At 36.9% G+C, this 14460-nt stretch overlaps 2 protein-coding genes across 2 annotated transcripts; both read left to right on the top strand.

Moving 5' to 3' along the window:
• Window positions 1-3744: 3744 nt before the first annotated feature.
• On the top strand, window positions 3745-4680 carry LOC308660264 (olfactory receptor 5AR1-like; the record flags this gene model as incomplete). Its single annotated transcript, XM_081314520.1, has 1 exon — window positions 3745-4680. One exon carries the CDS (start codon window positions 3745-3747, stop codon window positions 4678-4680), a length of 936 nt encoding a protein of 311 aa, XP_081170646.1.
• Window positions 4681-9591: 4911 nt separating this feature from the next.
• LOC308660265 (olfactory receptor 5AP2-like) lies at window positions 9592-10527 on the top strand (the record flags this gene model as incomplete). Its single annotated transcript, XM_081314521.1, has 1 exon — window positions 9592-10527. One exon carries the CDS (start codon window positions 9592-9594, stop codon window positions 10525-10527), a length of 936 nt encoding a protein of 311 aa, XP_081170647.1.
• Window positions 10528-14460: the final 3933 nt, after the last annotated feature.

Consider the following 14460-nt stretch of genomic DNA (forward strand, 5'->3'; position numbering starts at 1 on the left):
TCCAAGAATACATTTAATAAAATGCAATTACCAACTAAGGATGGAGGAATCAGTCTTCCAAATCTGGAGCTATATTATCATGCTTACCTATAGGTAGTCCTCTACTTTTATTTACTTACTTATTTAAACCTATATGCTGCATATTGCATCTATGACTATAAGCAGCTTACAATCATAAAAACAAGGTAAACGTTAAAACAATAAAAATTAACCAGATGGGAAAAGGAAACAAGATGCACATGAGGAGGAGGTGGGAACTTATCTTAGTCCATTAAGCACCTCCAGAATAACACACCCCCATTGGAGTCCTAGGCCACTTAGCAGAGCTGCTCCCATTGTGTAAGACAGTTAATCTGTACCTAAGCCATGAAGGGCTTCAAATGTGATAACAGCAACTTGAATTGGACCCGGATCTAACCTGGCCACCAGTGCAGCTCATGGACCAGCAACATAACATGGGCCAGTCTAGGGGCTCCAAGAACTGTCCACAGGGCTGCATTAGCTGTAGCTTCCAAATTCTCTTCAAGGGTAGCCCCTATAGTCCAAGCATAAGATGACCAGGGCTTGAGTCACGGAGAACAGGGACTCCCAATTTGGGAAAGAGAGCAACAACAGTGCACAGGTTTTCCTAGCCATGAGTACCTCCTGCTCTTCAAGCAGTAATTGAGAACTCCCAAGTTGCACACTGGATTTCTCTGAGGCAATGCAACCCCATCCTGACATTGAAGTCCCAGAACCTGAAGCTCTTTACACCCAAAGCCGAGTGGTCTTACCAGACTTCAGTGGAGGTCTTCTGTCCCCCCTCCAACCCTTCACAGCCTCTGGGCACTGCAAGAAGGCAGCAAAATAATAACCAAAGATGGAGATATCAAGTTGAGTATTATCAGTATACTGATGTTACTTCACCCATAGCGGTGGATGGTCTCACCCAATGGCTACATATAGATGTTAAAAAAGAGGGTAGAGAATATCTGCCCATTTGGCACATCACAGAGAAGCAGCTGTGGACTAGACTTCTCACTCCCTATCAACACTAACTGGGATCATTCTTGGAAAAACAGCCAAACCAGCACATGTCTGCGCCACCCAGCCTCAAAACCACAGTTAGCCCCAAAGGATAGCATGGTCAATAGTATCAAAGGCAACTGAGAGTCAAGGAGAGCAAGGATGGATACATTGCCATGATAGTTACATAAATATATTAGAAATATATATTTGTACTTGAATAATAATTGCATTACATAACTAGACATAGAATTGTAAATATTTACTGCTAAAATTGTATATTATGCTTTTTAAGTTTTCTTTTCCTGTATTTTTTCCACTTCCACTTTTTTTAATTTTCTTTTAAATATGTACCTATATGTACTTTCTATATGTATTTTTATCTTTCTTTCCTATCATTATTTTAAAAGCAATAATGGAAAAAACAAAAGAGAAACCTGTTGTGGCCTGGGATCCCGCTTTAGTTTTTTGTAGTCTACATCAAAAAGTGTACACTGTCAGAGCAATACTTGCAATATTAACAGGGTTCTGCAAAACTCTGATGGAGTCATTTAATACAAAGATGAAGTTATTTATTTTAATTGATTGAATGACCAAATCATCATCATCATCAAAACCCGGCCTGAAAACGTTGAAATATACAGTATCTGATGCTTCTTCCTCTCCTTTTCCTCATGCTGCTGGGCCATTAAAAATCTGGTGACCTGCTTGGCTCTACAGATGATGCTGAATGTTCTTGTTTATTCCTACCACTATCATTCAGTGAATATATTGAAGGACATCACTTTAAAAGTAGAAAGTCTATATGAAAGCATGCATAGACTGTAGATATTTAAAGCTTCACTTCACAACCTCCCAAAAGAGTGAGGAGCTACTCATCATAAGCAGATGAAGGACAAGAAGTCTACAGACAAAGGGAATCTCGTGTTTATTTAGCAGTTTCTCCAATAAAAATGCAAACTGGATCAAGAATTGGAAAAAGCAAATATAGTTGGGAAGTACCTAGGCCACAAGATTTCACAGCAATTCAATATCTTATTGACTAGTACCTGTCAAAATATTATATACACATCTTTAATGTTGATGAATTGTCCTGCTAGTTGCTGTCATGCTTATAGTCTGGAAATGAACATTAATCCAAGAAGAAGGTTTCAAAAGGGGGAAGGATGTAGACCCCCAAAGGCCCCAGAACTGACCCTTCTGCCCAACTAATACAACAGTGTCCATTCACAACCATCATTCCATCACTGTTGCTAGTAGGGCCAAGACGGAAACCAAAGGAGATATGCCCAGATAGAAAAATAGTTAGTAGGAATATTTGGAAGGAAGATAAAAAAACCATGTTGCCAGTTCATGTTTGGATAGGCCATGTCTAAAATGATTTGTGGAACTTTCAATTCTGCATGATTTTAAAACAGGTATCTTCACAACTTTGTATTGTTGATTAGGCTTTACTGCCCATGCTTTGAGTATGATTGAGGTTCTTTTATCTATACATTTCTCTTTGACAAGTTAATCTTTCACATAAAATTGATCAAACTACATAATGATGCAATAGAAGTAATTATGTACAGCAGCTATACAATACATATATGAATTCCCAGTAGGACCTCAAGTGTACTTTGCCAAAAATTGTACTGAGCATTTTAATAATATGTTAATTACTTCAACAGAGAGTTTCACAGGCTTGGTTTTCAAACAATGGTAAACACAATATAAAATGAGCAATTCTATCCAAATGTTTGATCTTTCATCTTTGGAAATGAATCTTGACTTCTAATCTGGTAAGTTCTTTAATTAATACTTTAATTACCCAACTATATTGTTAAAAGCTCATGTCCTCTCCTTCTTCCTATACCTCCTTCTCCTCCTCATCAGCATTATTATATTTTTGCAAAACACATGTAGGACTATTCAAAAGTTCTGATGTGAAAATATTGGTCTGTGTTTTAGTTAGAATTTTCTTTTACCCAAACTCCAAAAGCTTCTTTGTGACACTTTGTGAAAATTAAACTTCCTATAATACATGAAATGCAGAATGGAGTTCATGAGTCAACATTTGATGCTTTCTTTCTTCCAGATTATTAGTAGAGACTAAAGTGGGACATCTCATTATTTGTGCATTGACAGAAAGGGTTACTCTCCTCAGTCAAGTTATATTACTTATGATATAGCAAATGTATTTATTTTCAGAAGGACAACAAATACACACTCTTGGTCAATTCCAATCAGCACAACCTCACATATGAATATTCTTGCCAGTGGAATATTATATCACATGAGTTAGTCAATGTCTTGCAGCTTTCAAATCCAGTTCATCTAAATGAAGATCTTGATATAAGTTTGGCATTCCACTTAAGAGTATTTCTACTTGGAAAAAGAGGGAACACTTTGAAATCCTCTAAAAGAGTTGTAAATGTAAATATTATAGTTCATAAATCAGAATTAATTTCAGACACATGTTCAATATATATTGATTCATAGTAGCCAATATGCAAGGAGATGATGGTAGGTATGAAGCCATTCTTTGCTAATTGTCACTGCAGTGCTAAGTAATGCTGTGCACAGTCTCCAATAAAACACTGTCTTTTGAAAAGAGCATATTTATCAAGCAAACTGTTCCTATTGAATTTGGGGTTTTCTTAGTCTTTTCCCTTGGGCATTGTCAGACAATCTTACAGTAATCATACAGCTATAAGGGTTTCCCTCTTTTTTTATTCTATTAGAGGGAAATAAACAATGCAGACAAATCAAACCACTGTGACTGAGTTCATCCTGGTTGGATTCATGGACCACCCAGAGCTTCAGATCCCCCTCTTCATCTTCTTTCTGCTCATCTATCTCATCACACTGGTGGGAAACATTGGGATAATCATTCTAACCAGAACTGATGCTAGGCTTCACACCCCCATGTACTTTTTTCTTAGAAATCTATCTATTATAGATCTTGGTCTTTCTACCACCATTGCCCCTAAACTGTTGACAACATTTGTGATAGAACATTCAACCATTTCCTTCACAGGATGCACCACACAATTCTTCTTTTTTGTCGTCTTTGTGACCACTGAAGGTTGCCTTCTGGCTGTGATGGCATATGATCGCTTCACAGCAATCTGCAACCCATTGCTGTATTTTCTTATCATGTCAAAGAAGCTTTGCATCCTCTTAATCATAGCTGCCTATGCTTGTGGCCTTGCAAGTTCAACAGTACACACTATAATTATTTTTAACTTGAATTTCTGCAGCTCAAATACAATTAATCATTTCTTCTGTGATGTTCCTTCAATGCTTCAATTGTCCTGTTCAGATACACACATTGTTCACTTTGTGCATTTTGTTATATCCACTGCAATTGCACTGACAACTTTTCTGACTGTTTTGATCTCCTACATTGCCATTGTTATTGCCATCCTGAAGATCAGCTCTGCCCAGGGAAGATATAAAGCCTTCTCCACCTGTGCCTCCCATCTCATCACTGTGACCATTTTCTTTGGAACCATCATCTTCATGTACATACGACCTGGCTCCAATTTCTCATTGGATAAAGACAAAATCATATCCGTCTTTTATACTGTTGTCATCTCCTCACTTAATCCACTCATCTACAGTCTGAGGAACAGAGAGGTGAAGGATGCCGTTTGCAGAATGCTAAACAAGATAATATTCCCCAAGTAAAAATGGTATAAATGTGACTTCTTTCATGTCATACCCCCCTACTTGCATTTCTTTGAGAAAAATACTATTGTGTACTTGATAATATTTTGAGCAGTTGAGAAAAAGACTTGAAATTTCATATAGGTTATCCAAATGTTAAATAAATTTAAGGGAAAAATGAAAGGACAATGCATTTTTGCACTGACCTATAAGAAAAAGAATTGTTTTTATTAATCAAAGCAAACAATATTATGTTTGAATGTTTCTTCCTCTGTAAATAGATGTACATTATAGACAGAAACATTAAACTACAGAAGAGTGAGTCAAAGTCGACTATTGATTATAAAAGAAAGTTTAGATGGAATCTGCAGTTCCACGTAATTCAGATGTAAAATTTCTTATTATTTTATTGGCACTGAAGTGGATGTAACTGATAGAATGTCTATGTCAAATAATTGGTAAAATGCAACATGTATGTTCAGTTTTGCTTAATCACCCTCACTTAAACTGCTTCAGTCAATTTTAGCAACATTCCTTCAAAGTACCTTATAATGAAAATGGGAAATGGTCACAAAGTAACATTAATTACAAGGCAGAATGCTATTTTTAAGGGTTTTTGAATTAAAAATTTGATGGGGAAAGCAAAACTCTTGCCAATTACAAACACAATACATTGCCATTAGCAATATGTATTAATCTTAAAAAGTTGACTTGAAAGCTTTTTTCAAACTAAAGCCCTCCTAAAGGCAAACAGAAAGAGAATGCCTTTTTCTCTCTGTTCTCCATCCTTGCCCCATTTTCTTTACCTCAAAATTATCTTTCTGAAACTACTTTTTATCTCCAAGAAGGAGAGATGTGGGCTACAAGGAAGGATAATAGAGGTGGAAATAATCAATTTAAATAGATTTCATAGTTTTCCCATGTGTTTCTTTGATTCCAAGAATACATTTAATAAAATGCAATTACCAACTAAAGATGGAGGAATCAGTCTTCCAAATCTGGAGCTATATTATCATGCTTACCTATAGGTAGTCCTCTACTTTTATTTACTTACTTATTTAAACCTATATGCTGCATATTGCATCTATGACTATAAGCAGCTTACAATCATAAAAACAAGGTAAACGTTAAAACAATAAAAATTAACCAGATGGGAAAAGGAAACAAGATGCACATGAGGAGGAGGTGGGAACTTATCTTAGTCCATTAAGCACCTCCAGAATAACACACCCCCATTGGAGTCCTAGGCCACTTAGCAGAGCTGCTCCCATTGTGTAAGACAGTTAATCTGTACCTAAGCCATGAAGGGCTTCAAATGTGATAACAGCAACTTGAATTGGACCTGGATCTAACCTGGCCACCAGTGCAGCTCATGGACCAGCAACATAACATGGGCCAGTCTAGGGGCTCCAAGAACTGTCCACAGGGCTGCATTAGCTGTAGCTTCCAAATTCTCTTCAAGGGTAGCCCCTATAGTCCAAGCATAAGATGACCAGGGCTTGAGTCACAGAGAACAGGGACTCCCAATTTGGGAAAGAGAGCAACATCAGTGCACAGGTTTTCCTAGCCATGAGTACCTCCTGCTATTCAAGCAGTAATTGAGAACTCCCAAGTTGCACACTGGATTTCTCTGTGGCAATGCAACCCCATCCTGACATTGAAGTCCCAGAACCTGAAGCTCTTTACACCCAAAGCCACTCGGTCTTACCAGGCTTCAGCTGAAGTCTTCTGTCCCCCCTCCAACCCTTCACAGCCTTTGGGCACTGCAAGAAGGCAGCAAAATAATAACCAAAGATGGAGATATCAAGTAGAGTATTATCAGCATACTGATGATACTTCACCCATAGTGGTGGATGGTCTCACCCAATGGCTACATATAGATGTTAAAAAAGAGGGTAGAGAATATCTGCCCATTCGGCACATCACAGAGGAGCAGCTGTGGACTAGACTTCTCACTCCCTATCAACACTAACTGGGATCATTCTTGGAAAAACAGCCAAACCAGCACATGTCTGCGCCACCCAGCCTCAAAATCTCAGTTAGCCCCAAAGGATACCATGGTCAATAGTATCAAAGGCAACTGAGAGTCAAGGAGAGCAAGGATGGATACATTGCCATGATGGTTACATAAATATATTAGAAATATATATTTGTACTTGAATAATAATTGCATTACATAACTAGACATAGAATTGTAAATATTTACTGCTAAAATTGTATATTATGCTTTTTAAGTTTTCTTTTCCTGTATTTTTTCCACTTCCACTTTTTAAATTTTCTTTTAAATATGTACCTATATGCATTTTCTATATGTATTTTTATCTTTCTTTCCTATCATTATTTTAAAAGCAATAATGGGAAAAACAAAAGAGAAACCTGTTGTGGCCTGGGATCCCACTTTAGTTTTTTGTAGTCTACATCAAAAAGTGTACACTGTCAGAGCAATACTTGCAATATTAACAGGGTTCTGCAAAACTCTGATGGAGTCATTTAATACAAAGATGAAGTTATTTATTTTAATTGATTGAATGACCAAATCATCATCATCATCAAAACCCGGCCTGAAAAGGTTGAAATATACAGTATCTGATGCTTCATCCTCTCCTTTTCCTCATGCTGCTGGGCCATTAAAAATCTGGTGACCTGCTTGGCTCTACAGATGATGCTGAATGTTCTTGTTTATTCCTACCACTATCGTTCAGTGAATATATTGAAGGACATCACTTTAAAAGTAGAAAGTCTATATGAAAGCATGCATAGACTGTAGATATTTAAAGCTTCACTTCACAACCTCCCAAAAGAGTGAGGAGCTACTCATCATAAGCAGATGAAGGACAAGAAGTCTACAGACAAAGGGAATCTCATGTTTATTTAGCAGTTTCTCCAATAAAAAATGCAAACTGGATCAAGAATTGGAAAAAGCAAATATAGTTGGGAAGTACCTAGGCCACAAGATTTCACAGCAATTCAATATCTTATTGACTAGTACCTGTCAAAATATTATATACACATCTCTAATGTTGATGATTCTGCCCACCTAGCAGTTCGAAAGCACGTAAAAATGCGAGTAGAAAAATAGGGACCACTACGGTGGGAAGGTAACAGCGTTCCGTGCGCCTTTGGCATCTAGTCATGCCAGCCACATGACCACGGAGACGTCCTCGGACAAGCGCTGGCTCTTCGGCTTTGAAACGGAGATGAGCACCGGCCCCTAGAGTCGGAAACCACTAGTACGCATGTGCGGGGGAACCTTTACCTTTACCTTTACTAATGTTGATGAATTGTCCTGCTAGTTGCTGTCATGCTTATAGTCTGGAAATGAACATTAATCCAAGAAGAAGGTTTCAAAAGGGGGAAGGATGTAGACCCCCAAAGGCCTCAGAACTGACCCTTCTGCCCAACTAATACAACAGTGTCCATTCACAACCATCATTCCATCACTGTTGCTAGTAGGGCCAAGACGGAAACAAAGGAGATATGCCCAGATAGAAAAATAGTTAGTAGGAATATTTGGAAGGAAGATAAAAAAACCATGTTGCCAGTTCATGTTTGGATAGGCCATGTCTAAAATGATTTGTGGAACTTTCAATTCTGCATGATTTTAAAACAGGTATCTTCACAACTTTGTATTGTTGATTAGGCTTTACTGCCCATGCTTTGAGTATGATTGAGGTTCTTTTATCTATACATTTCTCTTTGACAAGTTAATCTTTCACATAAAATTGATCAAACTACATAATGATGCAATAGAAGTAATTATGTACAGCAGCTATACAATACATATATGAATTCCCAGTAGGACCTCAAGTGTACTTTGCCAAAAATTGTACTGAGCATTTTAATAATATGTTAATTACTTCAACAGAGAGTTTCACAGGCTTGGTTTTCAAACAATGGTAAACACAATATAAAATGAGCAATTCTATCCAAATGTTTGATCTTTCATCTTTGGAAATGAATCTTGACTTCTAATCTGGTAAGTTCTTTAATTAATACTTTAATTACCCAGCTATATTGTTAAAAGCTCATGTCCTCTCCTTCTTCCTATACCTCCTTCTCCTCCTCATCAGCATTATTATATTTTTGCAAAACACATGTAGGACTATTCAAAAGTTCTGATGTGAAAATATTGGTCTGTGTTTTAGTTAGAATTTTCTTTTACCCAAACTCCAAAAGCTTCTTTGTGACACTTTGTGAAAATTAAACTTCCTATAATACATAAAATGCAGAATGGAGTTCATGAGTCAACATTTGATGCTTTCTTTCTTCCAGATTATTAGTAGAGACTAAAGTGGGACATCTCATTATTTGTGCATTGACAGAAAGGGTTACTCTCCTCAGTCAAGTTATATTACTTATGATATAGCAAATGTATTTATTTTCAGAAGGACAACAAATACACACTCTTGGTCAATTCCAATCAGCACAACCTCACATATGAATATTCTTGCCAGTGGAATATTATATCACATGAGTTAGTCAATGTCTTGCAGCTTTCAAATCCAGTTCATCTAAATGAAGATTTTGATATAAGTTTGGCATTCCACTTAAGAGTATTTCTACTTGGAAAAAGTGGGAACACTTTGAAATCCTCTAAAAGAGTTGTAAATGTAAATATTATAGTTCATAAATCAGAATTAATTTCAGACGCATGTTCAATATATATTGATTCATAGTAGCCAATATGCAAGGAGATGATGGTAGGTATGAAGCCATTCTTTGCTAATTGTCACTGCAGTGCTAAGTAATGCTGTGCACAGTCTCCAATAAAACACTGTCCTTTGAAAAGAGCATATTTATCAAGCAAACTGTTCCTATTGAATTTGGGGTTTTCTTAGTCTTTCCCCTTGGGCATTGTCAGACAATCTTATAGTAATCATACAGCTATAAGGGTTTCCCTCTCTTTTTTATTCTATTAGAGGGAAATAAACAATGCAGACAAATCAAACCACTGTGACTGAGTTCATCCTTGTTGGATTCATGGACCACCCAGAGCTTCAGATCCCCCTCTTCATCTTCTTTCTGCTCATCTATCTCATCACACTGGTGGGAAACATTGGGATAATCATTCTAACCAGAACTGATGCTAGGCTTCACACACCCATGTACTTTTTTCTTAGAAATCTCTCCACTGTAGATCTTGGTCTTTCTACTACCATTGCCCCTAAACTGTTGACAACATTTGTGATAGAACATTCAACCATTTCCTTCACAGGATGCACCACACAATTCTTCTTTTTTGTCGTCTTTGTGACCACTGAAGCTTGCCTTCTGGCTGTGATGGCATATGATCGCTTCACAGCAATCTGCAACCCATTGCTGTATTTTCTTATCATGTCAAAGAAGCATTGCATCCTCTTAATCATAGCTGCCTATGCTTGTGGCTTTGCAAGTTCAACAGTACACACTATAATTATTTTTAACTTGAATTTCTGCAGCTCAAATACAATTAATCATTTCTTCTGTGATGTTCCTTCAATGCTTCAATTGTCCTGTTCAGATACACATATTGTTCAATTTGTGCATTTTGTTATATCCACTGCAATTGCACTGACAACTTTTCTGACTGTTTTGATCTCCTACATTGCCATTGTTATTGCCATCCTGAAGATCAGCTCTGCCCAGGGAAGATATAAAGCCTTCTCCACCTGTGCCTCCCATCTCATCACTGTGACCATTTTCTTTGGGACCATCATCTTCATGTACATACGACCTGGCTCCAATTTCTCATTGGATAAAGACAAAATCATATCCGTCTTTTATACTGTTGTCATCTCCTCACTTAATCCACTCATCTACAGTCTGAGGAACAGAGAGGTGAAGGATGCCGTTTGCAGAATGCTAAACAAGATAATATTCCCCAAGTAAAAATGGTATAAATGTGACTTCCTTCATGTCATACCCCCCCTACTTGCATTTCTGTGAGAAAAATACTATTGTGTACTTGATAATATTTTGAGCAATTGAGAAAAAGACTTGAAATTTCATATAGGTTATCCAAATGTTAAATAAATTTAAGGGAAAAATGAAAGGACAATGCATTTTTGCACTGACCTATAAGAAGAAGAATTGTTTTTATTAATCAAAGCAAACAATATTATGTTTGAATGTTTCTTCCTCTGTAAATAGATGTACATTATAGACAGAAACATTAAACTACAGAAGAGTGAGTCAAAGTCGACTATTGATTATAAAAGAAAGTTTAGATGGAATCTGCAGTTCCACGTAATTCAGATGTAAAATTTCTTATTATTTTATTGGCACTGAAGTGGATGTAACTGATAGAATGTCTATGTCAAATAATTGGTAAAATGCAACATGTATGTTCAGTTTTGCTTAATCACCCTCACTTAAACTGCTTCAGTCAATTTTAGCAACATTCCTTCAAAGTACCTTATAATGAAAATGGGAAATGGTCACAAAGTAACATTAATTACAAGGCAGAATGCTATTTTTAAAGGGTTTTTGAATTAAAAATTTGATGGGGAAAGCAAAACTCTTGCCAATTACAAACACAATACATTGCCATTAGCAATATGTATTAATCTTAAAAAGTTGACTTGAAAGCTTTTTTTAAACTAAAGCCCTCCTAAAGGCAGAATGCCTTTTTCTCTCTGTTCTCCATCCTTGCCCCATTTTCTTTACCTCAAAATTATCTTTCTGAAACTACTTTTTATCTCCAAGAAGGAGAGATGTGGGCTACAAGGAAGGATAATAGGTGGAAATAATCAATTTAAATAGGTTTCATAGTTTTTCCATGTGTTTCTTTGATTCCAAGAATACATTTAATAAAATGCAATTACCAACTAAGGATGGAGGAATCAGTCTTCCAAATCTGGAGCTATATTATCATGCTTACCTATAGGTAGTCCTCTACTTTTATTTACTTACTTATTTAAACCTATATGCTGCATATTGCATCTATGACTATAAGCAGCTTACAATCATAAAAACAAGGTAAACGTTAAAACAATAAAAATTAACCAGATGGGAAAAGGAAACAAGATGCACATGAGGAGGAGGTGGGAACTTATCTTACTCCATTAAGCACCTCCAGAATAACACACCCCCATTGGAGTCCTAGGCCACTTAGCGGAGCTGCTCCCATTGTGTAAGACAGTTAATCTGGACCTAAGCCATGAAGGGCTTCAAATGTGATAACAGCAACTTGAATTGGACCCGGATCTAACCTGGCCACCAGTGCAGCTCATGGACCAGCAACATAACATGGGCCAGTCCAGGGGCTCCAAGAACTGTCCACAGGGCTGCATTAGCTGTAGCTTCCAAATTCTCTTCAAGGGTAGCCCCTATAGTCCAAGCATAAGATGACCAGGGCTTGAGTCACGGAGAACAGGGACTCCCAATTTGGGAAAGAGAGCAACAACAGTGCACAGGTTTTCCTAGCCATGAGTACCTCCTGCTCTTCAAGCAGTAATTGAGAACTCCCAAGTTGCACACTGGATTTCTCTGAGGCAATGCAACCCCATCCTGACATTGAAGTCCCAGAATCTGAAGCTCTTTACACCCAAAGCCACTCGGTCTTACCAGGCTTCAGCTGAAGTCTTCTGTCCCCCCTCCAACCCTTCACAGCCTCTGGGCACTTCAAGAAGGCAGCAAAATAATAACCAAAGATGGAGATATCAAGTAGAGTATTATCAGCATACTGATGATACTTCACCCATAGCGGTGGATGGTCTCACCCAATGGCTACATATAGATGTTAAAAAAGAGGGTAGAGAATATCTGCCCATTCGGCACATAACAGAGACGCAGCTGTGGACTAGACTTCTCACTCCCTATCAACACTAACTGGGATCAACCAGCACATGTCTGTGCCACCCAGCCTCAAAACTACAGTTAGCCCCAAAGGATACCATGGTCAATAGTATCAAAGGCAACTGAGAGTCAAGGAGAGCAAGGATGGATACATTGCCATGATAGTTACATAAATATATTAGAAATATATATTTGTACTTGAATAATAATTGCATTACATAGCTAGACATAGAATTGTAAATATTTACTGCTAAAATTGTATATTATGCTTTTTAAGTTTTCTTTTCCTGTATTTTTTTCCACTTCCACTTTTAAAATTTTCTTTTAAATATGTACCTATATGTATTTTCTATATGTATTTTTATCTTTCTTTCCTATCATTATTTTAAAAGCAATAATGGAAAAAACAAAAGAGAAACCTGTTGTGGCCTGGGATCCCACTTTAGTTTTTTGTAGTCTACATCAAAAAGTGTACACTGTCAGAGCAATACTTGCAATATTAACAGGGTTCTGCAAAACTCTGATGGAGTCATTTAATACAAAGGTGAAGTTATTTATTTTAATTGATTAAATGACCAAATCATCATCATCATCAAAACCCGGCCTGAAAAGGTTGAAATATACAGTATCTGATGCTTCTTCCTCTCCTTTTCCTCATGCTGCTGGGCCATTAAAAATCTGGTGACCTGCTTGGCTCTACAGATGATGCTGAATGTTCTTGTTTATTCCTACCACTATCATTCAGTTAATATATTAAAGGACATCACTTTAAAAGTAGAAAGTCTATATGAAAGCATGCATAGACAGTAGATATTTAAGGCTTCACTTCACAACCTGCCAAAAGAGTGAGGAGCTACTCATCATAAGCAGATGAAGGACAAGAAGTCTACAGACAAAGGGAATCTCGTGTTTATTTAGCAGTTTCTCCAATAAAAATGCAAACTGGATCAAGAATTGGAAAAAGCAAATATAGTTGGGAAGTACCTAGGCCACAAGATTTCACAGCAATTCAATATCTTATTGACTAGTACCTGTCAAAATATTATATACACATCTCTAATGTTGATGAATTGTCCTGCTAGTTGCTGTCATGCTTATAGTCTGGAAATGAACATTAATCCAAGAAGAAGGTTTCAAAAGGGGGAAGGATGTAGACCCCCAAAGGCCCCAGAACTGACCCTTCTGCCCAACTAATACAACAGTGTCCATTCACAACCATCATTCCATCACTGTTGCTAGTAGGGCCAAGACGGAAACCAAAGGAGATATGCCCAGATAGAAAAATAGTTAGTAGGAATATTTGGAAGGAAGATAAAAAAACCATGTTGCCAGTTCATGTTTGGATAGGCCATGTCTAAAATGATTTGTGGAACTTTCAATTCTGCATGATTTTAAAACAGGTATCTTCACAACTTTGTATTGTTGATTAGGCTTTACTGCCCATGCTTTGAGTATGATTGAGGTTCTTTTATCTATACATTTCTCTTTGACAAGTTAATCTTTCACATAAAATTGATCAAACTACATAATGATGCAATAGAAGTAATTATGTACAGCAGCTATACAATACATATATGAATTCCCAGTAGGACCTCAAGTGTACTTTGCCAAAAATTGTACTGAGCATTTTAATAATATGTTAATTACTTCAACAGAGAGTTTCACAGGCTTGGTTTTCAAACAATGGTAAACACAATATAAAATGAGCAATTCTATCCAAATGTTTGATCTTTCATCTTTGGAAATGAATCTTGACTTCTAATCTGGTAAGTTCTTTAATTAATACTTTAATTACCCAACTATATTGTTAAAAGCTCATGTCCTCTCCTTCTTCCTATACCTCCTTCTCCTCCTCATCAGCATTATTATATTTTTGCAAAACACATGTAGGACTATTCAAAAGTTCTGATGTGAAAATATTGGTCTGTGTTTTAGTTAGAATTTTCTTTTACCCAAACTCCAAAAGCTTCTTTGTGACACTTTGTGAAAATTAAACTTCCTATAATACATAAAATGCAGAATGGA

The sequence above is a fragment of the Vipera berus genome, assembly GCF_964194415.1.
Source record: "Vipera berus genome assembly, chromosome: 1".
NCBI lineage: Eukaryota > Metazoa > Chordata > Lepidosauria > Squamata > Viperidae > Vipera > Vipera berus.